General features: G+C 35.9%; 2 protein-coding genes across 2 annotated transcripts; both read right to left on the reverse strand.

Annotated features, from left to right (window-relative positions):
• Positions 1-7,832: 7,832 nt before the first annotated feature.
• Positions 7,833-8,768, reverse strand: LOC311593342 (olfactory receptor 4F21-like; the record flags this gene model as incomplete). The annotated part of the gene is made up of 1 exon (XM_084774547.1): positions 7,833-8,768. The coding sequence occupies one exon, from the start codon at positions 8,766-8,768 to the stop codon at positions 7,833-7,835; it is 936 nt and encodes a 311-aa protein (XP_084630673.1).
• Positions 8,769-23,062: 14,294 nt separating this feature from the next.
• LOC311593343 (olfactory receptor 4K3-like) lies at positions 23,063-23,980 on the reverse strand (the record flags this gene model as incomplete). Its single annotated transcript, XM_084774548.1, has 1 exon — positions 23,063-23,980. One exon carries the CDS (start codon positions 23,978-23,980, stop codon positions 23,063-23,065), a length of 918 nt encoding a protein of 305 aa, XP_084630674.1.
• Positions 23,981-26,908: the final 2,928 nt, after the last annotated feature.

The raw sequence follows: 26,908 nt of genomic DNA on the forward strand, positions 1-26,908 counted from the left end.
GTAATAGTATTACTATACAGTATACTATACAGTAATTTCTGAGCAATTCTATCTCCAGGATTAATTTGCATCTCCCCTTTTACATATGCCATGGTTTTAATTTAATTTCTTCATTGAAACCCTCATTTATAATTCCTGGATGCACAATAAATCCTTGAGAAATTAATCTACCTTTCCCCATAATAATTCCTACTGTCCCTGAAAGCAAAAGACCATAAATAGCAGTGGTTATTTTGTTACATTAAACTTTGGGGATAGAGTAAGAGGTTTATCTGTGGCCAGATCCAAAACAGCAGTACCTTCAGCAGTGTGCATAAGATCAACAACATTTAGTTTTAATTTTCCTGTCACTTGTGACCTCTTGATTGATCAAAGAAAAATGACTTTTTCCTCCTATGGGGCCTTGAGCTGACAGGGCCCTCAGTTAGTTTCCCATTGGTAAGAACCTACTTTGTTGTGTCCCTCTTAGACCTGAAGTCACTAGTCACATGCTCTCTTTTGCCACAGCATCTACAAACTTTGTGAAGCCTGGACATTCAATTGCAGTCAGAAACTGCTTCTTTGTGTGAGTCAAAGTACCATATTTCTCAGAGGACTGAGATTGGTATTGCCCCCCAAAACCCCACAGAATGACAAGAGCAGGAAACTGGTTCTCACTTACCAGGTGTGAACCCTTTGCCTTCACCAGAAGCACTATTTGCTTTCCAAGAGCTTCAACCCCACCCTGCGAACTCTTCCTGTGGCACAGCCACTCCTCAACCCTTTCCAAAACAAAAGAATTGAGTGACTCTTCCAATTTTCCTATTTCATTCAGTTTTAGTTTCTCAGATCCCTCCATATCCACTTGCAAGTTTTACAATTGTCCAGTCATTCACCCAACCTTTTAAAATAACAGAATAGAAGAAGAAGAAAGAAAAACTGGAAGATGCCCTCTGGGACCATTATGGTGAAACTACTTGGAGGCAGAAGACCCATTTGCTGACCTACAGAAACAGGTTTTCATTCCTTTGTAACATTCCATCTCCTCTATGGCATTAGAAAGCAAGGAAGGCTGTGACCTTCCTTTCCTCTCTGACCCCATCACCCAAATAGATCACATGGCCTTCTCTCCTAATCTTCCTTCCTCCAACTAATTTCATGTTCCCAGATTCCAACACAAGCAGGTATTTACTGGATATATACCTACTGAGCACTCAGGGAAACAGGTAAATCAGCAGAAGGGTTTTAGCACTCTCTCCTCCACTCAAAAGGCAACTCTCATGTCATCCTTAGCTTTGCAATGGAATACCAGCAGTAGTCTTCATTCCTCCCTCTGCCTAAATCTGTGGGTTTCCACACAGACCATACCTTATTAACCTCCCCTCAGTAACAGCATTAGCATAGCCCCCAACTCTAATAGACATCACATGATAACACATCGTACACAAGTACACAGTGCCAGAAAATCAGGTAGGCTGACTGCAGATTTTCTTCTTTCCCTCTGTTCACGTAGATCCACCCTACAGTCTCAACCCCAGCTCTGCAGCAGAACACTTGAGGGCATCTTCCCTGCCTCCTCTGTCCCCATGTCCCACCTGCATAGCCCACAGATCTTCCCCCTTATAACTTCTTTTCTCCCACATATTGTTTTGTCTCAGCCTCCAAACCCAGCAGGAACTGGAGGAATTAAACCTCTCCTGCTGTTCCAGCTCCAACTCCCAACTCCAATGTCATCCCTAGCTGTGTAGTAGAAAACCTTTTGTGGTCTCCCTTTCCTCTCTGACCTCATAGTCTTAGGCTTCCCATTGTTGTGAGTAGACACCCTGACCTAAGAAACTCTTATAAAGGTCAGCATTTAATTGCAGGTGGCATACAGTTTCAGGGGATTAGTCCATTACCATCACTGTGTGAAGATTGGCAGCTTCCAGGCAGACATGGTGCTGGAGGGGTCTGGAGTTCTCCATCTTGATCAGGAGGCAGCCAGGAGGGGACTAGAATTCCACATTGCGTGGAGCTTAATATTAGGAAACCTCACAGCACATTCTGTCCACCGTAACATACTTCCTCCAACAAGGCCACATCTACTCCAACTAGAACACAACTCCTGATAGTGCCTAGCTGTGAGCCATTCAAACACATGAGTCTATGGAGGGCAAACCTACTCCATCTGCCACTTCCACTCCCTGGCCCTCATAGGCTTGAAGCCATAACATAGTGCAAAATGATTTTAGTCCAAATTCAAAAGAGTTTATAGTCAGGTGTGCACAGTGAAGCATGCCTGCAGTCCCAGCAGGGAGGCAGTGACAGGCTGATCTCTGTGAGTTTGGGGTTAACCTGGTCTACAAAGCAAGGCCAATGCAGTCAACACTACACAGAGAAACCCTGTTTCAAAAACAAAAACAAAAACAAAAACAAAACAAAACAAAAAACACAAACAAGCAAACAAAGCAAAAAATGTCTTTATAGTTTATCATAGGCTCAAGAATATTTAAATGTCAAAAGTTCAAAGTCTCTTCTGAGAATCATGCAATTTCATAACTGTAATCAAAAATCAAAAAGCAGATAACATACTTCCAGCACCACAGTATATACATTACCATTCCAAAATGAAATAGTGGGGAAGTACTCAACGAAAAATAAAAAATAACTGGGCAAGCTCCAAACTCTGCATTCTCATGTCTGATGTCCAACTCCTTTCAGCTTTGTTGACTGCAACACTATTATTTCTCTTGGGCTGGTTCAACTCCCTGTTAACAGCATTCCTAAGCACATCTTCCACAGATCTGGCATCTCTAACACCTTGAGGTCTCCAAGGCAACTTCAAATTCATAACCTCACTTTCTCCATATCTCTTCAATATAGTTCTTGAAGTTCTAGCCAGAGCAATAAGACATCAAAAAGAGATCAAGGGGATCCAAATGGGAAAAGAAGTCAAACTATCCCTATTTACAGATGATATGATAGTGTATATAAGTGACCCCCAAAATTCCAACAGAGAACTCCTACAGCTGATAAATACCTCCAGCAAGTTGGCTGGATACAAAATTAACTCAAAAAAGTCAATAGCTTTCCTATATACAAATGACAAACACGCAGAGGAAGAAATTAGGAAAACTATACCCTTCACGATAGCCACAAGCAATATCTAGGATTAACTCTAACTAAGCAAGTGGAGGACTTGTGTGGAAAAAAATTTAAATCTCTGAAGAAAGAGATTGAAGATGACATCAGAAGATGGAGGGATCTCCCTTGCTCGTGGATCGGGAGAATTAACATAGTAAAATTGGCCATCTTACCAAAAGCAACTTACAGATTCAATGCAATCTCTATCAAAATACCTACAAAATCTTTTGAAGACATTAAAAGATCAACTCTCAACTTCATATGGAGAAACAAAAAGCCCAGAATAACCTCTTTTTAAAATTAAACTTATTTTTAAAATGTATTCATTTTACATCCCAATAGTAGCACCCTGCCTTGTCTCCTTATGGTCCAACCCTCTTTCCCTTTTCCCCATCCCATTCCCTTAGTCCTCAGAAATTAGGAGGCCTCCTCCTCTACCAACTGACCCCAGCACAGCAAGTTTCAGCAGGACTGCCTACTCCTCTTGCCCTGTGAAAGAGGGGAGCCATTGAACAGCAAGTCATTGAATTCAGAATTTTAGACTCACCAAGATAGGAAAGATGTTTTCTTTAAGGTTGCCAATTACACATAGGTAAAACAATATGAATGTAACATTTATATAACTCCTGGTTGTTTCTTGGTTCATCTTGCTGTATGTAGTTTATTGTATTTATGTGTAATAATATAAATGTATATGTAAAATAAGAAGTATAATAAAAATAGGAAATAATATAAGTTTACCCTTAGAATGAATTTAAAAAAAGTTCCACATCCTTATCCATCAAGGAAATAAAAATCAAAACTACTTTGAGATTTCATCCTATATACACAAGGATGTTTAGGATCAATAATACAAGTGACAGCTCATATTGGCAACAAACTGGAGCAAGAGAAACCCTCCTCCTTTGACGGTAAGTGTGCAAAATTGTATGGCCAAATATGGAAATCTGTATGAGGTTCTTCAGAAGTATGGTAATTGATCTATTTCAAGATGCAACTATACTAATCTTGGGTATATACACAAAGGATGTATCTTTACCATGTCACAAGGACACTTGATTAACCATTTTCATTTCTGCTCTCCTCATAATTGCCAAATATTGGAAACAAGCTAAATGCCCCTCAACAGAAGAATGGATAAAGAAAAGGTGTTATTTTACACAGTGGAGTATTACTCATTTGTTTAAAAAAAATGAGATCATATAAATTGCAGGCAAATAAATGGTACTAGAAAAATCTTTTGGAGTGAGGTAGTCCAGATACTGAAAGATAAATATAGTACTGATCCAGATCCAGAAAGATAAATACAGTAGGTATTTGTTTATATCTGGATATTAGTCATTAAGTAAATAGTAACCAAGCTACCATCTGTAGATGCAAAGAAAACAAGGACAGAGTATGGGACCGTGGGTGTATAGATTTCCTTTTGAAGAGTAATAGAGCAGAATTTTTGGGTGGAATTCATCCAGGATGTGGAGAGGGATGAGATTGAGGATCAGGTGGGCAGTGTAGAGGAGCTGGGATTGAGGGAGGGAACTGAGGTATTGGGATGAGATAGCTGAATCTTATGGCATTTGAAGAAACATAGTGCTGGGCAAAGTAAGTATAAAACGACTCTTAAAGATAGTCGGCTATATTCATGGATCAGTGTTTTATCAAGCTGTCATCAGAGAAGGTTTCTGTTTCTGCAGATGGAGAAAATTAGAGACCAACTTCCAGACATTACATCCACAGAGAAACATTGGAACACACAGCCATAATTGAGATGTCTCCATCAAATCCCTCCCCTCACTTCTCAGGGAACCCCATGAAAGAAGAGAGTGGAGTAAGGTAGATGGAGGGTATGGAGGATCCCAGGAGAACAAGGCCCTCTAAATCTATTGAGCAAAACTCATATGAACTCACAGTGACTGATGCAGTAATCACAGGGTGGACACAGCTCTACACCAGGACCCCTGCATATATATTATAGCTTTCAGTATTTATGGGACTCTTGAGTGTGTGAATGAGTTTATCTCTGATTGTGCCTGTTATTGAGGCTCTTTTATTTTTCTTTTGGTTTCTGTTTTCCAACTGCAGCACTATGGTTTTTGTTTCATATTTTATTTTCTTATATTTTTTGTTATTTCTTAGATGCTTGTGTTTTTGTAATAGAGACAGAAGAAGAGTGGGTCTAGATGGGAAAAGAGCAGGTAGGGAGGAACATAGAGGAGTAGAAGGAGAAGAAACTTTATTTATATATTATATATGAAAAAATAATCTGTTTAATAAAAGGGAAAACAATAAAACATTAAAATAGTCAAGGAACTCTGCATGAAATGAATTTTATCTTCACACATGATTAAAACAGTATATTGAATAGTTTGAACTGCATGAGTTATGAGCACAATGTAATTTTTTAAAATATATTTCTGACCAATGAGATTATATATATATGATATACACATAACTATACAGCTCATTTATACTATACCATATATATGTAATCATTTCATAGCTATATGTCTTATACTGTACATACATACCTGCATCACATAATTATTATCCTGCTGAATATAAAGTGATTCGTTTCTCATATCCTCACCTATGGCATATTATTTTAGCCTTTCACAGTCTTACATAAAGAAAATGGTGATTACCTCTTCTAAACTTTACATTTTTGATTACTGGTGGGAATGCACAATTTTAATACGTTCATCAACAGTTTGCCTTTATTTTATTTATAGGATTTCCAATCATTATTTTCCATTAAATTTTAATGGATGTACATAATACATGTCTCATCAGTGTTGACAATATTTTCCAATAGGCTACTACATTTTTTCCAGTTCTGTGCATTTATTCTATGCATCAGACTACAGTGAAGCAAAGCCTTTCTTACCACGGTATTCTGGACTTCTGCTAAGATTTCAGATTTTCTAATAAAAGTAAGAATTGTGTGCACCCAACATATGGTTGCTTTGCATTTGTTTCTGGAATCTGCTTGGTGCTGCATAGTTATTCAGCTCTGTAAAACAGGACATTGCAGATGATGCATATTCAGTACTACTTAAGTCAACTTTATAAAGTCATTTATCCACCACATTAGATTTCTTCAAGCCAGATTCGGAATGTAACACCATTCTAATTTGGAGACAATAATTTCTTTGATGTTTTCCTGGATATTTTATGCAACACGCAAAGGCCCAGAAATTATAAATATTTATGGGATAACATACAAAATTTAGTAACTGTATATTTGTATCAAACATGTTTATCTCTTCAAATATTTATGATTATTTTTGGTAAATTGTTTACAATCTTTGCTACTGGATTTTTGAAATATAAAGTACAGACACTTTTTCTGTAAGGCCCAATGTGAAAGAGCAAAACGGAACTTATTATTCTGTTCACATGTAACTTTGTTTTTTTAATTTATTTTTTTCTCCTTTATTAATTTATTCTTGTTACATCTCAATGGTTATCCCATCCCTTGTATCCTCCCATTCTTCCCTCCCTCCCATTTTCCCCTTATTCCCCTCCCCTATGACTGTTCCTGAGGGAGATTACCTCCCCCTGTATATGTTCATAGGGTATCAAGTCTCTTCTTGGTAACCTGCTGTCCTTCCTCTGATTGCCACCAGGTCTCCCCCTCCAGGGGACATGGTCAAATGTGAGGCACCAGAGTATGTGAGAAAGTCATATCCCACTCTCCACTCTACTGTGGAGAACCTTCAATTTCTCTGATATCACATATGCATAAGATCAGGGAAAACATGTTTTCCCATTTGTTAATTCTACATACAATCTCCAGTTTTATTTGCTTTCACACAATTAGGAGATTTTCATTACTTTTTAACTTGGTAAAATTCCATGTTGCATGTGATCACAATTTCTATATCTGCTCATTACTTCATGGATACTTAGTTTGTATCAGTTTCTTAGCTATCGTGAATAGAAATGCAATAAACATGTGTATAGATACCTATTTGACATATTGATTACACACACACACACATACACACATACACACACACACACACACACACACACACACACACACACACACAGACAATCACCACACACCCAACATACTCCAAATAATGGTGTTTCTGAATCATCATTTGGATATCTTGTTTAAAATCATTGAGCAATCTCCATAATGTTTTCCTATTAATAATAGTGTTCTGTTTTCTTTACTGCCTTATCTTTGATAAGCAGTTATATGTATGTCTTAACAGAATCTTTCACTTCTCTGTTCTTATCTCTGCTTTATAATTAATACCTCTAAAGCGCAGTTTTCAAACAAATTATGTGTAACCAGATTTTGTCTTAGGTTTTCGTTTGGGGGCCTTTGAAACAAATAACTAAGCTACTGCTTCATGTATATCTAACAATTTGATGTTTCATTTGCCTAAATAGAGGAACAGTTTCTTATTTTGTAAATTACATTGGAACCATGAGGAATATAATTTTGTTATTTCTTATGTCAAAATGATTATGATCTAAAGTATAAAATATTATTCCTCAATAGTGATACTATGTTTTATAACATCTAACACTGTAATAAGTTTCCTGTTTCCCACAGTAGTAAATCTGTTAGTAAGCAGTCTGCAAAAGAAACATATATTTGTTCAGTGAGGTAAATTTAATGTTGAGTCTGGCGTGGACAACACATTAACTGAAGATCTCCAATAATTAGGAAAATAACAGATTTTTTTTGTAGTCATAAACTCTAATGACAGATATGGTCAGCAAATTCTGAAGTAACATCTCTGCTTGTTCAGCTTTTTTATGGCTTCCTTCATATCTTTGTTTCTTAATGTATAGATGACAGGATTAAGGGCCGGAGTGACAGCAAAGTCAACGATGAAAAGGTATTTGTCAATTGATGAAGTGGGGAATGGCCAAACATAGAGAAACATGCATGGAGTAAAAAAGAGAAGGACCACAGTGATGTGAGCTGACAGAGTGACAAGCGCCTTGGACAAGTCCCCTGAAGACCGTTTCCAGACTGTGACCAAAATGAAGGCATAGGAGAGGAGAAGCAGGAAGAAGGTCCCCATGCTCATGAAGCCACTGTTGGCAGCAACAACAAACTCAAACTTGTCTCCATCTCTGCATGCGAGTTGTATGATTCGAGGGAAGTCACAATAGAAGCTGTCCACTTCGTTAGGACCACAGAAAGGCAGGTTTACAACAAAAGAGAACTGGGACAGGGCGTGGATAACCCCAGTGACCCAGCCAGCCACTACAAATGAAATGCATATTCTAGGGCTCATGATGTTCAAGTAGCGCAGAGGCTTACAGATGGCCGTGTACCTGTCGAATGCCATGGCTATGAGCAGCACCATCTCCACTCCTCCCATGACGTGGATGGAGCATATCTGAGTCATGCAGCTGTGGAAAGAAATGACTTTGCGTTCTTTCAGAAGGTCTGAGATCATCTTGGGCACCGTGGTAGAGGAAAGTCCAACGTCAATGAGGGATAGATTGGCCAGAAGAAAGTACATAGGGGACTGCAAGTGGGAGTTAGTAATTACCAAAAAGACAATGAAAAGATTTCCCAGGATGATGCCTAAGTAGAGCAAAGAGAAGGTGGACATTAGAAAAATTGTAGTTTTCCAAGAACTGGAGAGTCCCAACAACACAAACTCAAAAACTACAGTGTCATTTATTTGATCCATTCACTGAAACAGAAGAGAGGATCTGAGTGCACCTGTTGATAGAAAATGACAAAGTTGTCATCAGTGGTAGTAGAGAGTATCTCCGCTGATTATAAGTTTTTATCTGCTGATTTTACTTATTAGAGTCAGAGATAAATGAATAACAGGAGGAAAGGGGAGTATTGTGATGAGGAGATCCCACAGGAGGAGATGGGAACTGGGCAGCTTATTTCTTTAGTTGTAGTGTGTATGTTGTTGAGGCAGGAGAATCAAAGGTACAAGGCTCCTGGGCTACAAATGCTTCATATATTTATAGTAATTATTAAATATGCAAAGAAAAGATTTTTTCTAGCATGATAAATGGATACAAATGGGCTGTTTTTCTTGTTTTCTTCAGAGCCAGGTATGTTGTGTTTTGTTTTGCTCTGCTTTGACTCTCAAAGACATCTTCTGCCACCAATGCCTCCTTCGCCATGAGTCCTCACTCAGGTGACAATAGTTTTGTTGTTTTCACATTAATGCTTTGTCTGCAACTTGTAAATTATTCATGGCTGTATTTCTTTCTCCTTTGTGGACATCATTATTTTCTTGACAAACTGACCATTTAGCCTGGTGTACCTGGCATGTGTTTTGTTTTTGCATGAACTGTGGAGATTCATACACAGATTAAGATCATTCACAATATTTAAATATTTAATCAGAATAATATAGGCATGGAGTGATTCATTCCCTGCAAATATTGACTATACATATTGAAATAAAATATGATAATCAGTGGTAACCATTATATATACAATTTATTAAACAATTACTCTGCAAAGGGCTCCATCTTCAGAACATTATCTCACTAAATTTCACACAATTTTCAGTGCTGTTTTTTAGATCCATTTTATAGATGGGTAAATTAATTTTAGAGGGAGGAAGTGTCAGTTAGGACTTGTACCCACAACTAAAGGACATAATAAGACATGCTTTTAATTATCAAGCTGTGTTCTTCAAGGGTGGATCCTTTAATTATATGCTGTGGATCTTCCTCAGGCATATAATCAATTGACTAACTTTTATTCAGTTTTAATTTTTCTTAAACTACTGATATATATATTTATATATGGTGTTATTGCACCTGAGAGTGGGCAACATCAGAGAATCATCAGTTCAAGGTAATGCAGGAATAGATAGTTGAGTTTGAGGCCAGCGTTGGCTATGGTGGTCATAATGTCAAAATGCAAAGCAAGTAAACAAACACATCAAGACATGAGCCTCTCAAGTGCTATGCACTAAGTGGTCCATTCTCTCTATCTTCTCTTTTTGAAGGACTTACTGATTTTCTTCATTCTTTGGGGATACTTTATTTTCTTTAGATTGTTTTACAGAAAATAATTATAACTCAATATTCTATGCAACAATCATATTAATCTTAGTTTTCTTGGCAATATTGTAGAAGTTTGTGTTCTCGATCATGGTCTTATTTCTGTACACTGCTACCATTGACTTTCTGACATCTGTCACCTATGTGCCTTTTCATTTTGCATAATTAGAAATCCTATTTCCTCAGAATGTGGGCACAAGGGTGTTAATTTTAAGCAAAACAACCTTTATTTTATATTAGAACCAGAATTTTTCTAATCTGCTGCTGTGCATTTCATATATTTATTTTTAAATAATTCTTAAATCAGTTCCTTCCTCTCGATTACCATTGCCAATTTTGTTTCTTTATCTTGTCCACAGTGAATAATACTGTTTTCTTTTTTCTGTTTAAATCAATCTACAGGATGTTTGTGGAACTGTCTATGTGAAAATTAAGCTGTCAATGTGATTTTCCAACTTAATTCTTGCATATTTTGTTTACATATCTTTTGAGGTTCTGTAGCATATTGTATAAAAGTTCGATGAAACAGCTGGATATTTCAGAGAATCTTAACATATTTATTATAGTAAATGAATATAGAACATGAATTACTAATTTTAAACTAATTTGTAGATTTATAAAATAATAAAATTAAGCATTTAAAAATAATTTATTGAAGATGACTTGAATAGAAAATTTAAATTGTCAATGTCTGATTGTAAATGAAATATTAAAGTTAAAAACTAAAGAAAACCCTGTTACAGCTCTATATTAACAGTATGCTGTGAAGCAGACAAGAATATAATTCAGGGAATGCAATTTGAAAGAAAGAAGCAAAATTGCAGTAATCAATTGCCAAATTGTGCAACTGCCTCTAAAATTAATATAAAGAAGGTGCAAAATATTAGGTGCAAAAAAGAATTTAAACAAATGTAAGTCAGTAATATTTTGTTTATACAGAAAAAGACATAAAAAAGAGCATAGCAGCATATAAATTCTATTAAAATATTTTTCATACATTTGAAAAATCTGTTAAAATTGTAAATAATATTATAAGAATATAATAAAAACAAGTTTAGAATTATGAAACTATCAATTCCCAGAGGATTAATCTATGGATCAACCTCATAACTCCTGAAATGTTGTCATATATGATGGATTAAAACAAAATGGAAAACATGAAATTTGAAGAGATAAATAATGATTGCTAGGGCAGAAAATAGAATACTATTTTGCAATGGTTTAAAATATGCCACAAACCTTTTATATTTCAGCAACGAAGATTCTATCAAAATGCAAAGAAGTACAAATTGGCTGTTTTTCCAAACATATTTTAAATCATATACAAATCCAGAAGCCTAATTTATGGAAAACCCTTTTATCCACTAAACAATCTTACTAGCTTCTGGTGATTAGGATTAAATAAATATTTCAACCTATTGTTACCAACATCAGTTGTTCTATCTTAAATATAGTATTTTTTCAAATAAAAAAATGTACCAGGCACTGTAGAATATGCCTGTAATCCCCACACTCTAGAGGCAGAGACAAGTGGATCACTGTAAGTTCAAGGCCAGCCTGGTCTAGAAAGTGAGCCTAGGACAGCCAATGCTACACAAAGTAACTGGAAGGCCTGGATAGCTCAATAGATAAGACTTCGGACTCCTAACCTAAATCAGAGAAAACATGTCTCAAGGAAAAAAAACATAAAAATGCAACCAAGTTAATAAATAGAATAGAGTAATATATGATATGTGTATGTATGTGTGTGTGTGTGTGTGTGTGTGTATGTATGTGTGAGAGCAAGAGAACAGGAGATTACCAATATATATCACAGTACCAAATATGTTTTATTAATTATAAAAATTTGATAATACAGGAAACTATCCAATAGCTTTTCAGATTGGAAAGAATAGTTGGATTGCTATTAGATAGTCAATATACAGATTTGCTTTTTTATTATTCCATTCTTTAGAAAACAGAAAGAAGAGTCTAAATATCACACATACTACCTTTAAATATTATGCTTTGAAGAATGTTTGAGTTCCTTTCAAATCAGTTTCTGCTATAGGGAAAGAAATCAAAGGTGACAAAGGAATTTGGGTGAGTTGAGCTGAGGTGGAAACATAAAGATGAAAAATATGTCAATCATGAAGGACAAAAACATCCAACAAGGGAAGGGTGAGACAACCTGAAACTAGAAGGTTAGAGAATGGTGCTCTACCTACCTCTGCAGGCAAAGACTCTGCCCTCTGGATCTTCAAGGGATGAGAAGCACAGAGAGATTTGGTTTTTTTCTAATTAATCACTCCCCATTACAGCTAAAGGTACACAGGTATTTAACAGCAAGAATACAACCAATTAAAATGACCAGGAATAAAGTTCAATACTAATATCACTTTTGGCTTTATATAGGAACAATGTCTTTCATAAATATTGTAATCTCAAGAGTAAACTATTAATAGAGGCAGAATTGGTTATTGGCAAATTGACTGTTCTATTTGATGAGGAGTCAGTATGTGGCTATGATAATTTCTTAACTTTGAGGTTTGATGTGCATTGAATTATTGACTTATTAAAATCATTGGAAATGCCTGTCTGGATTCTATAAATTATGTTCATAACCAATGTTAAGAAAAACATATAGAAATAAACAAAAAACAAGTAATATAGTGCACTCTTATTCATTCATTCATTCATTCATTCATTCACTTTACCTCCTAATCACAGCCCTATCCCACCTCACCTCCCAGTGCCACCCTCCCTCCCTCTCTTCATATCCCTACCCTATTCCTCAGAAAAGGTGTTCCCCACTTCTCATCCACTCCAGCTCATCAAGTTCTGACAGGGTTGAGCTTGCCTTGTTCCCCTGTGGCCTGGTAAGGCAGTCCCACCAGGGAGAAGTAATGGAAAGGCTGGCAATGGAGTCCATGACAGAGAAAGGGCCCTCAATCCCCTTTACCAGGGGACCAACATGAAGTCAGAGCTGTCCATCAGCTACATCTTTGTAAGGAACCTACGTCCAGTTCATGCAAGGTCCTTGGTTAGTGCTTCAGTCTCAGAAGGCTCCTCTGGGCCCTGGTTAGTTGGCTCTTTTGCTTTTTTTGTGAAGATCCTGTAACCTCCGAGTCCCTTTCTCCTTTCCTGCACTGTTCCACAAGGCTCCCTATACCTCGCCAAATGTTTGGCTGTGAGTCTCAGCATTTGTTTAGAGGCTGAGTGTAACCTCTCAGAAGACAACTCTGCTTGACTCCTGTCTGCAAACATAGAAGAATGTCATTAATGGAGTCAAGGGTTGGTTCTCTCCCATAGGATGGGTCTTGGGTTGGGCCAGGCAATGAAAATTTCCTCATTCTCTGCTCTGTTATATCTTTTAATACATATTTTTATTATAACTTATTTACATTACATCTCGATTGTAATATTTATCTTTGCACATCTTTTAGGCAGGGTGAACTTTGAGTAGTCATTTTTGTGGTTGAGTTGGCGTTCCCATCCCTCACAGAAGACTTGTCTCTATGGCCTCTGCTACTAAGAGCCTCTGCAAGAGTCCCAACCATATCCCCCTAGGAGCGTATCCTGATTTAGGTCTTCAGTTTGTCACAGAGATGCCCCCACCCAGTTTCTCTTTCTATCCAGGCCCTTTGTCCTGCCCCTGAATGTGCCCAGGTCTGATCTCCATCTTCCTATCTCTCAGTGTTTACTCTCTTACTTTGTTCTCTTTCTTCAACCACTACCTCTGTCTAGTTTATTTCTCATTCTGAGTGAGATTTGTGCATCATCCCTTGCATCTTCCTTGTTACTTATCTTCTTTGAGTCTGTGCAGTGTACTATGTTTATCCTGGACTATGTGGGTGAAATCCACCCATAAGTGAATGTATCCCATGTGTGTCTTGTGGGTCTGGGTTACCTCACTCAGGATGATCGTTTCTAGTTCCATCCATTTTCCTACAAATTTCATTATTTCTTTTTTAAAAAAATAGCTGAGTAGTATTCCACTATATAAATATACCATAATTTCTCTGTCCATTCTTTGGTTGAGAGACATGTAGGTTGTTTCCAGATTCTGACTATTATGAATAAAGCTGCTATGAACATAGTTGAGCAAATGTTCTTGTATGGTGCAGCATTTTTTTTTTCTGGTATATGCCCTAGAAGGTGTAGCTAGATACTGAGGTAAAGCTGTTCCCATTTTTTTGAGAAAATGCTAGATTGATTTGCAAAGTGTTTGTTCAATTTTGTACTCCTACCAACAATGGAAGAATGTTCCCCTTTTTCTACATCCTCACCAGTATTTTAACCATTCTGACAAGTGTTGGAAGAAATCTCAGAGTTTTTGATTTGCATTTCCCCAATGACTAAGGAAATTGAGCATTTTTTAGTATTTATTGGCCATTTGATATTCATATGTTTATAATTATGTAACCTGTTTTTTAATTAGATCATTTGGTTTGCTGATGTTTAGTTTCTTGAGTTCCTTATGTATTTTGGATATTAGCCCTCTGTTGGATGTAGCATTGTTCAAGATCTTTTCCCAGATTGTTGGCTGCATTTTTTCCACTGATAGTGTCCTGTGCTTTAGAGAAGCCTTTCAGTTTCATTAGGTACCATTTAGATTTTTATCTTAGAGCCTGAGCTGTAGGTGTTCTGTTCAGCAAGTTTTCTAATGTGTCAATGAATTCAAGGCTCTTCCACATTTTTTTCTTCTAACAGAATTAGTGTGTCTGGTTTATGTTGAGATCTTTAATCCACTCGGACATTAGTTTTGGTCAAGGAGCTAAATATTGACCAGTTTTCATTTTTATACATGTACGCATCCAGTTAGACCAGCACCATTTATTTCTCTGTTCTGTACATTTAGTGTTTTGATTATTATGTGTATGGATGATTTTCTTTTCTGGTCCAATCTATTTGCACTTCTGTAAGCTTCTTGTATATTTCTGGGTATCTCTCTATTTAGATTGGGGAAGTTTTCTTCTATGATTTTGTTGAAAATATTTTCTGGGCCTTGGAGCTGGGAGTCTTTTTGTTTGTTTGTTTGTTTGTTTTGTATTCCTACTATTCTTCGGTTCGGTATTTTCATAGTTTCAAGGACTTTTTGATTTTAACATTATCTTTGATGTATTGATTACTTCAACTGTATCTTTTACACTTGAGATTCTATATTTCATCTCTTCTATTCTGCAGTTTCTGTTCACTTCCCTTGGTTTTTCATCTCCAGGATCACCTTAGAGTGTGAATCTTTATTGCTTCTAATTCCGTTTTTAGATCCTCAACAGTTTTATTCATTTCCTCCTCCCATTTTCTTGTATTTTCCTGTAATTCCTTAAAGCATTATTCAATTCCTTTATTTGTTTGATTATTTTTTTCCTGTATAGCTTTGAGGGTTTTATTTTCTTTTACGTACCCTATTATTTTTATAACCTCAGATTTAAGAACACTTTCTTCAGCTTCATTTGTGTCAGTATCTCCAGGGCTTGCTGTGGTAGGATAGCTGTTCTTGAGTGTTGACATTTGACCCAGGAATTTGTTCCTTGTGTGCTTATGCTGACCTCTAGTCATCTGGTTGTCTCTGGTGATAGCAGGCCTAGTGGGCTCTGATGTCCAGGCAGTTTGGGAAGGAGAAGAGAGAACTCTAAGCTGATTGTTGGTTAAGCTACCACAGGCCTCCTTGGAATGGTGGAAAATGGGGGTTGGGTTACCCCCAAAGCTCACCTCTCTTCTGGCTGTGTGCCAGGAGGGAAGGGTAGCTCAGGGAGATAACAAGTGGGCTTTGAGGCTATGAAGTCAGCAGGGACATGGAACAGTCCCTGGTTTTATGGAAGGGGGATTTAGCAGCAGTAGTTTGGGGGCCAGGCAGGTGCTGTGCTCCAGGTTGAATCCTACTATCATGGCCCGACCCCCTGTATGTTTATATTGCTGATCTTTCCAGGGTACCAGTAAAGAAATGGGTTGGTGTTGGGTGTTGACCACAGGCATCTAAGGGGCTCCAGTTAGGAAAGCGGGAGGAATCTGAGATCTAATTGATGGAACAAGGACCTGTCATTGCTAAGTCAGAGTGTCGCCAGCACTGTGAATCCAGGACTTTGTATGAGAAGAGAATTCTGTGTGACACCCAGAGCAGTATTCATCTGCTGCCCTCTGGGAGCCTGGAGGAATCTGAAGTTTGGTGGCTGGAGCAGAGTATTTATGGGATTGAGAACCCATGACCCATATGTGTCCCAGGGGATTTTGTGGCAGTCCTGGGCCCTAGAAACAGCTGTGGATCTGTGGTGCCCAGCTTCTTGGATGTCCCTTCCTGTCTGAGAAAACCTGATGTCAGTGTTTTGGGGTGAGCTGTTAGGTTACTCATTGTAACCTCAGTCTCTGTTCTTCTGCCAGAGTACACCGTGGCCACTGACATCTTTGAAGTCCTCATGTAATGTACTCTTATCAGTTCATTTAGTGCATATCTATGTGGGTTTTCACAGTCCTCCAAATTTTTATCTTGGCTACTTTGATGGTTTGACTACCACCACAGGAGAAATTATTGATTGTGATCCTTGTGTGAAGACGTAGTCTCTTCTTGTATGAGGAGACAATGGAAATTCAAATTTTAAACCTAAAACCATTGGTCTTTGGTGTATCAGATCCCTTTGGCTCAAAGAGCAAAACTTTTTTTTAAACTAACAAATATATTGATGGCTATCTTGTTATAAGGCTGAAATTAAGTGGAATGCAGAATATTAGAGAGATAAGGATTTGAGAATAATAATTTTCGTGTATGCAATTGGCTTATATAGAAGAGCAGAACTTCAAGAGAGAAAAAGTGCAGAAAAGGTAAACAAGTAGCACATGTTTCCTATGTGTGTGTTGTGTGTATGTGTGTGTATGTGTAAGTGTAGTCATAATGTACTACTTCAAGCTAATTCTAAACACATGATAGAAAAAGAACAGATACAGAAATAAAGACCTACAGACAGTATATATTGTTTAACCTGTTGTTTTATGCAATAATACAAACCATGACAACAAGTGAGGCTTCAGGCATTTCTAGAAGATTCAGTCTTACATCAAATTCCCTATCTTCTGTCACCCATGAAGTTTAAGCAACATGACTGCTCAAATGTGAGCAGAACAAGGATGATACCAATGCACATGCCAACGTGGATGGTGAAAAGCCCATGAGGGCTGAACCCTACACAGAGTGTGGGGTGCTGAGAGCAGGAGTGCTGGTATCCTTTCCAAGAAAGAGCACATCAACTTAGTGTCCAGTGCAAAGTGGTCAGCCCTGAAAACATACATCTAAGTAACATTATGATGCATGATCTGCTATATTTAAGGATATGTACAATTATACATATACTCATGCCATAAAATTAATGAGATTTTGAAGGAGAGTGGGAGGGGAAATGGAACAATTTAGAGGGAGGAAAGGGAAGGAAGAAATGTCATTATATTATCAAAGATGGAAGGAGAAGAAAAAAGAAATATAAAACAAATATAAGTTTAAACAAAGTCAATAGAACAGATCTTTCTTAGATTAATGAAATTAAATAAAACATTATTTATATACTTTCAAAGAAAAAACATATTTTCAGTTCTGTCATGAGCTTTATATTTTTCTTTATGAATGTATTTTTTTAGTTCTTTCCATGCTTCCAGCAAGTACCACTAAGTAAGTATAAATGTATCCACAACCTTCTTAATATGTTTTAGCACTGCTGAAGATATTTAATATTTTTCATGTTTGTAATATTGACCTCTATAGGATTATAACTCATTCACAATTTTTGTTTTATATAGATTCTAAATAAAATTTTATAGTAGGTAAAGGGTGACATTGTCTGAGCTAATTTTATTTTCTGTTTAGCACTTGTTTGGGGATATAAATTTTTATTAGTGACTATTAGCTGTACAATGAGTTTCATGTCACATTGTAATCTATGCATCTGTGCACTGTAATCATATTTTCCCTCTATCATTTCACATATTCCTTCTTTTCAGTCCTTCTGGGCCTCTTTCTCTTTCCTAAGATTAATTTTGTTTTGTTTGTGTTTTTTTTTTGCTCCATTAAAATTTTGTTATCTAATGGTGACTTTTAATGACATTTAATCACTTGTACTACTGTTAGTATTTTGATTACATATTACCACATATAAACCTTTCATTATTGTCATTTCAAGTACCATGAAGAAGGCCCTTCTTTCACTGTAATAGATCATCCCCAGGGATGAAGCATCCAGGGCAGTTCCAGCTCAGCAGCCTCTGGGCCCCGTGTCTTGAGTAAGTGCTATCTTCAGTTCCAAGCAACGGAAGTTCTTTCTGACTTCCATGGACACACACACACACACACACACACACACACACACACACACACACACACCTTTCACAAAAATAAATAACAACAATCATAGTATAAATATGTTCTTTCTTGATGACTAAAATTGTCAATTTCATGTATTTACTAGCTATCTTTACTTCCTTTTTGAGAAATGTCTACTCAGTTCATATGCCGACTGATTTCTATTTTCTATTTTCCATCTTTACACAGTATAGATAGTAATCCCTTGCTGGGTGAAAATGGTAAAGTTTTTTCCATTCTGTAGTGTTAGTTGTTGCTTTTGCCTTGTAAATTTTTTAAATTTTGTTTTTGGCTTTTTATTTTGTTTTTAGGCAGGGTTTCATTTTTTCACCTTATCTGTTGTGGACTCACTTTGTAGACGGGGCTGATCTCAAACTCAGAGATCACCCATCCTCTGCCTCCCCAAGTGCTGAGATTAAAGGAGCGAGCCACCACAGCCTGACTACATGCTGTTTGTAATCATAAGTCTGTGCTTTAATAAAGTCAGGTTTAAGCCGGGCGTTGTGGCGCACGCCTTTAATCCCAGCACTCGGGAGGCAGAGGCAGGCAGATCGCTGTGAGTTCGAGGCCAGCCTGGTCTACAATGCGAGTCCAGGACAGCCAAGGCTACACAGAGAGACCCTGTTTCGAAAAACCAAAAAAAAAAAAAAATAAATAAAAAATAAAGTCAGGTTTGTGAGGTATTAGTCATTGCTTCAAATGATAAATATTCCTTTAACTGTAGTGCTTTCATATTAGTGTTAGGATCATATATTTTTAATTCTGAACTGAATAACATTAATATCTTGTAAGCTGCTATATTGAATGGTTAGGCATTTGCCAAATACACATATAACTAGCTTAGCCTGAAAGCTAATTCCAGATCCTATGTAGCTGAGGTTGGGAAATTGCAAAGTCAAAGACAATGGATGCCCCATAATAAGTGCCTATTTCATGTTTACAATTAAAATGCATTGACAGGGACTATATAGCTCAGTGTTGGGGAGAGTCTCTAGCATACATGAAACTTTGGGCTTAACTCTTAGTATCAAATAATAAAACAAGATAAAGAAAACCACACAGTAAACAACAACAACACCACAAAACAAAACAAAAAATGTAAAAGAAATGCACTGTAATTTTGAATTTATATTTTAGCCTACTCAAAGCTGCTATCATAAAGGGAGCAAATATATAGATCATGTTAAGTGAAATGGATGTAATTCAGAATAACACACATTGTAAAATATTAGTTTTATAAATGAAAGTAGATAGAGTAACTGGGAAGAAGAAAAGAACCAATGGGTGCAGAAAAGGGGAAATAAATGCTCAGTAAGTGGAATGCGCGTGACTAGTGTTCATAGAGATCTCTGAACATTTTGCAATGAGAAATATTAGTTTTTACAATTAATATACACTTAAGGTAGTCTTGCTTGGGATACAGTGATGGTTTAGTGGATAAAGGCATTTGTTGATCATACAGAAGCCTTGGGTTCAGTTCTCAGCACCTATGTGACAGTTAAAAACTGTCTGTTTAGTATCAGGGCTCCAATGCATCTTCTGATCTCCTTCTGTTCTTGCAGACATGATGCACTGACATATACTCAGACACACACTTACACAAAAAATTAAAGAAATCTCTGCTTTAATAATTTTACTTTAGGAAGCATTTATAATTTTCAAATACTATATATATATGGACCATAAATACTTATATGGATGATACTATTTTAAGTACTCTATTTTTATTTATTCAAAGATTTGTTCACCTGTGTCTTTATTTTCTCTTAATCTAAGTACTATATTATTAATTAATTGATTATTGAATATCAGCTTCATTGTTGTTGGCTCTTTGAATATCAGAGTAAATAAAATCTTCATATTTACATCTCCTTTCTTTTTTTACTTTTTGTCTGTGTATTTTGTTCATTGACATTCTTTTATATTTTACACACACACACACACACACATACAAAACACACACAACACAATATCCTTCAACGCACAATTGTGACTATCTTCCATGTTATCCTTTTACTTCTTAGTGCCTTTATTTTATTAAACTAAAAATTAAAAAATTTCATTGTAATTATTACTTTTCTGACATGCATTTATACAATCATTTATTTATTTAAACTTTCTGTTTGTGCATTTATGAGAATACTTATGAATGTTAGATCAAAACTTATGTGAATTGTTGCCCTCCTTCTAACATGTGGGTTTGTGTATCGAACTCATGTCCTCTGAATTGGCAAGAAGCCCCTTTACTTTGTAAGTCATCTGTCTAGGCTCCATTTTGTTTCATCTTGAAGCATACATTACATACAAGGAATGTCACCGAATTGTTAACATTTAAATAAAATTTATACTCTTCGAAACTGCACAGTCAATAAGAGATCATTTTAGAATATAATTATATAGTTTAACAAGGCATCCTTAAGGTGTTCTGTTGTTACCCTATACTTGCTGCAGGTAAGGACAAGCTGTCTATAGGTTTAAAATCACTTTTAAAATAATCCTGGAAATGAATGAGAAATGGGGAAGAAATAGTTCAAGAGCTGTGAATTGCATTCTTGTGGGCATGGCACAGGTAATGAAGTCATGATGCCAAGGCTGGTTTTCAAGGGCCCGGCACAAAAAGCAGTCATCACTCAATCACAGATTACACATTTCCTATGTATTTCAACACCCTGTGGAACTGTGACCTACTGATAATTCTGGGACAGTGCCAGATATTTTCTTTAGTTATGACCCACCGATGAGGCAATAAGGCCCCCAGGGATTACTGCAAACAATGGTTGCACTGATGACTATAGTCACCGCTATGAGTCACAAAGTAAAACAAAAATACATAATGTAGAAGGCACGTGTGTGGGTGTGTGAATGGGAAAGGCAGTAAGAGGAGTGGGAGGAAAAGCAGAGATCAGGGACAGGAATAGTTTGCAGTAAGTTTGTTGTGGATATTGACAAAGAACAGATATAGTAAAAAATATGGTCACTTAAAATTGTTGAGAGTCAGATCAATAAGCATACTGGAGATTATTTCTTCTGAAAATGATATCAACACCTACACGTACATATGTACATGTCAAGGTCTGTGGACAGACATGAGTCATGCTTACCTATAATTATATGATTTTTGGAAAACAGGTGTTTATGTCCTTTGGGGATTTATGTTATAAAAATCTCTCTAAATTATTAAAATACATATACACATTGATTTTAACCATTATCTCATGAAATATTAGGGAATGATAGCCAAGAACTTATGACTTTCAGGTCTATTTAGGAATAAACTAGATCTAAAACTATTTTAAACATATATACATACAGTTTTGTCCACTAAGTGGCACACTATATCAAATGGTACATAATATGCAATATTATAATATATATCATATTATCAAGACCATATGTTTACATAACTGGACTTGGCAGTTATGTTATTTAATTTTATATTACAAAAATTATAACCATGCAAATAATTTGTGAACTGAGGAACATATATTTAAATATTATAACTCACTGTCCTTTAGGATAAAGTGTTGCGGTGGTTTTACCAGCAGGACCTAACAATGTTTATTATTAGGCCTATAATTATTACAGCAGTATTTTCTAACCTGCTAGCACTCAATCAAGACACAGACACCTGACATATTTTTAAATAGCCTTAGTTAACCTGGGGCAGGACAGATATTAATCCCCTAAACTACTTCCCATAGCAGGGCAGGTATACCAGCCCCTATCCCATGCCATCTGCTTCTAATAATTTCTATCAAGCTCCCAAACACTTGCAAATGATCTTCATCTGGGCCAAATCCTCCATCCACACAGGCCACATGATTCTCTGCCAATTAACAAATGACACACCCTCTTTCTCCTCTCCTCTGGTCTCCCTTCATCCCAAGATTCTCTCTGTTTCCCTAAGCCCTGGAACTTTAGCCATGCCTATCCCCTTTGCCCTGCCCAGGTGTGATGGCCTTTTATTGGTCAAACAGGTTAGGCTCTTAGACAAAGTACAAGTGGGCAAAGAGACTGCAAGCAGTAATTAGCATTAAAATACATCAGACCTATCTCCAACATTAAAGAATAAAATGAAAGAAAATTCTGAATTCATATGAACAATTAGGAATTGAAAACTAACAGAGATTATGTCAATATGAATTAACTAGCCTTATGATTGATTTGTTTCAAATTTTTATTTATAAGTGGATGCAGACTTTACAGTATCTTCAATAACTTCTGGGGTAAAAGAATTAGGTTTGGCATATGATGCAACATTTTAAAAGATGGTTAATTAAAGAGCATTAAAAAAACAATCAAATTAAAATGATTTTCACAATGTTGGGAGACAAGTGATGTGTACTAACATATGACCATGATTTTTGCAAAAATATTATCATCCTCTTATCGCCAATACAAACAGGTATATTATGCAGAGTTTTTGCTCATTCTAATTGGTAAATCTATAAGTATTATAATTTTAATGTAATTTTCTGATGGTTATTTTCATAACCAAATACTAGTTTCAACTCATAAACTACGGAAATGAGTCATAGTACAATTCAATTTCCACTATTAATGTGGATAAAATGGTATATACACAATGAAATTTCTGATTATATAAGTTGTCTAAACCAGAATTTACATGAGGTTCATGACCTTCCTTATGGCATTCTTAATATCTTTATTTCTTAGTGTATAGATGGCTGGATTCAGGAGAGGTGTGATTACTGAGTAAAATACAGCAAGAAACTTGTCTACCCAAGTGATGCTGACTGGCCACAGATAGATGAAAATGACTGGCCCAAAGAATAGAACAACCACTATGATATGAGATGTACATGTAGAGAGTGCCTTTGATGAGCCACCTTTAGAGTGAAGCTGAACAGTTAGTAGAATGTAAGTGTAAGAAACCAACAAGAGAATAAAGCAAGTTGTTGCTAACACACCGCTGTCAGCGTTTATCACAATTCCCAGAGTATCTGTATTCATGCAGGCTAATTTCATCACCAGTGGAATATCACAGAAAAAGCTGTCTATTACTCTAGGTCCACAGAAAGGTAGCTCCAAAATCAGAATCAGTTGACTCATGCCATGTATAAATCCAATGACCCATGATATCAAAACAAGGCAGATGCACTTCTGTTTGTCCATGATGCTGCTGTAGTGGAGTGGCCTGCAGATGGCCACATATCGGTCATAGGCCATTGTTACAAGGAGCACCATCTCACCCCCTGCAAAGAAGTGCACACAGAGGATCTGGCTCATGCAGCCCCCAAAGGAAATGGTTTTATTCTCTTTTAGGAGGTCTATAATCAATTTGGGGGTGGTCACTGAGGAAAGGCAGAAGTCAATAAATGAGAGATTAACCAACAGAAGGTACATGGGAGAGTGGAGACGATGATCAATGATGATTAATGTCACAACAAAGATGTTTCCTACCACAGTCATCAGGTAGAGGATGGAAAATGTCAGCAGGAGGAAAATCTGTAGTTCTTTTGAAGTACAAAGTCCCTGAAAAATAAACTCAGACACCACAGACTGGTTTGCTTCTGCCATTTAGTACACTGTGTTCTAGTGGGTTGAAAGACAGAGATGAACTAATATTTCTCGGAATAGAAACAATAACTTAATGTTCAGAGTCACGTAAGTAGACAAAAAAAGTACAAATTATGTACTATTATTGTATCCACTCATAATTAAAACAAGTTTCTAATGTTTGTATATTCTTTGCAATCACAGAAGTTTCCTAAATGTAGGAAAATCCTTACACATCTGAAAGGCAATATGTAGAGGTATATAAATGAGTATAACATTTAAAAATATAAGGAGCAATTATTCTGTTTACATTTTCCCAATTTTAATTGACCTTTTCAGTATTGAATCAGAAATACCTTTCTTCAATGTCTATATGAATACTTTTTGTAGCCTTTTTATTTGACTGTCAGAATCACAGAATGACAATGTATTAACATATTTAAACGTAATACAAAATTTCCAAGCATTAATCTAATTTTGACTGTTTCTGAATGGAAAGAATTGAATGAAATCTAAGAAACTATGTTATAAAATGATTCATCAAATAAACTGAGAACCCAGGCATTAAAGAGTATTAAAGAAACATTGTTAAGACTATGTCTTTCTGGAATTTTGGCCTCATTTCTCAGTCATTTACGTGTAGGTCTGAGGAATACTTATTATTGCCATGCCTTACTGCCTTTCAATTCTAAATGGTGAGATTTCATATAATAATTTGAATAATTTGTTCATAAAATCTAGTTTCTCTCTATCCACATTTGTCTCATTTCTTCTCTTTTTTTCTTCCTCCCTTGAGTTTCTCCCTTTATAAATTGACATATAAATCTTTTCTTATCTCCGTTTGTATACTTTTTTGTACTACTTTTAGCTTTGAAGTTGGAAGATGAAAATGTCAACAAACTGTATGATATCTTGCAATTTCTGTGCTAAGTATTTAAAACATTAATCATAAGTAATAATAATGATTATTGATTTCTCATGACAATCAGCTGTATATAGTGTTTAAACTGTAGTGAAAACTGAGGAAATTTTTACTGCAAATCCAATTTATCACTTCCAGACTATAAGATAAGTTGTAGGAATCTCAATTTTGAGAATTAACAATAAATATAAATGGCCAATTTCACTAGCAAAAGTGGTTAGGTGTACAGAAAAGTTAATTTCATTCTGGTCAAAATTGAGCATACTTACCTGGTGAATTGGTGAATTCTTAGAAATTATGATTATTATAATCTGCATCACTGTCATTCCCCTTCAGTCTCTAGTAACTACTTCTCAACTGTTTCATCTATAGCTTGAGAAAATAGAGTATCCAATAATAAAATAACAACAAGATAACATTAGAGTATGTTTTGTATCCTGTGATTACCCAATTTTCCAAATTGAGTGACTTGCACCTTTTAAGCTTACAGTAAGAGAACATTAGATGTGAGCATAAAAAAACTGATTTAAGTGTCCAAAGTCTCAAGGATTAATTGGAAGATAATATTTTTATTGTTAAACAAATCAATTAAAAAGTCAAAATGCATGACTCAGTGTAAAATCATCAAGAAGGTAAAAATGTGTGACTAAAACAAAAAGCAAACACACCTTAACCAAGTATTGTGAAGTAAAATGAAAGTACAACAATTAGTGTGTGATGTACTCACACTGCAAGAATTACCTTGTAAGAGAGGTCATCCCTTTTAGATCATGGTTCCTTTAATTCTCCCTTGAATCTGAAAGTTTGACATTGTGGCTTCTGCTGTGACAGCTTTGCTGAGTGTGTTTTACCCTGAGTTGGCTTATATACACTGACAACAGTCTTGTCTCCCTGGAAGGTTTCCCACTCTGCATATTAAGCAGGACAATTTATCTGGAAAGCTGTTTAGTTGATAGTCCTTGGGGATCACTAGTCTCCAATATCTATTATATTAAATACAAGAGCTCAGTAAAGAAATATATTTGTTTTTTAATATTTTATGAATATTTTGTATCTCTGAGTTAATATCTTGTATAAGTTATGACAACTTATAAGCTAAAAGAAGACTCACATGAAACTTCGAGATGCCGTGGAAGATAAAATCAGTTGGTGCCAAACTTGATGGCTGAGTTATTTTTTGGGATCCACAGGGTGGAGTTCTAAATCCAATTCATTCATTTGTCTTCTAATTTCCAGGCATGTATTGTTGTCTATGTGTGTGTAAATAAACAGACATGCCTGTATTCTTAACACATGCCCACATGAATAAATGTAATAATTACTTACAAAAGAGAGAAAACTTTATTTCTGTAGCTTAACAGTTCACATATCCATTTACACAATTATATTTCTACCAGGGTATCCCAACAGAGTCATTTTTTAATCACTCCTTTTTGATATGTTATGCTCAAGCCCCACCACACCTATGGATCAGGCAATTCAAGCAATCAGGCAAATCAAGAATCTTATTTTAGATTGTACAATTTGTCTTTATTTTAAAATTATTATATGTACTTAAGGCCAACACTGTTATGTGTTGATAGACACACATGGTGAAATTACATATTAGAATTTTATATAGATGCTGTCTATATGAAAAGCATTTAAAAATTCTCTTTCAACTCTTCACCACATAATTCTACTTCATTATACACACAAACACACACACATACAAACACACACATTTATGTGTGTGTGTATATATATATATATATATATATATATATATATATATATATAAAGCATTTTTAACTAATTTATATCAATGCTGTGTGCAGTATTCTAGAGAACACATATATGAAAGGTACTTTATCAAACAAACCAATTATACACCCAAATACATTCCTAATATTTTATGCAATAAATCTGTTATTATAGTTGTTTCTTCAAAGAATATCTATAAATTACACTCAGTTATATCTTTTGTAATAGCCTCTTAACTCTCACATATAATCCTTCATGCTTTCTTTCAATTCTATGACTTCTTT

The sequence above is a fragment of the Acomys minous genome (assembly GCF_964271855.1).
Source record: "Acomys minous genome assembly, chromosome: 3".
Lineage (NCBI taxonomy): Eukaryota > Metazoa > Chordata > Mammalia > Rodentia > Muridae > Acomys > Acomys minous.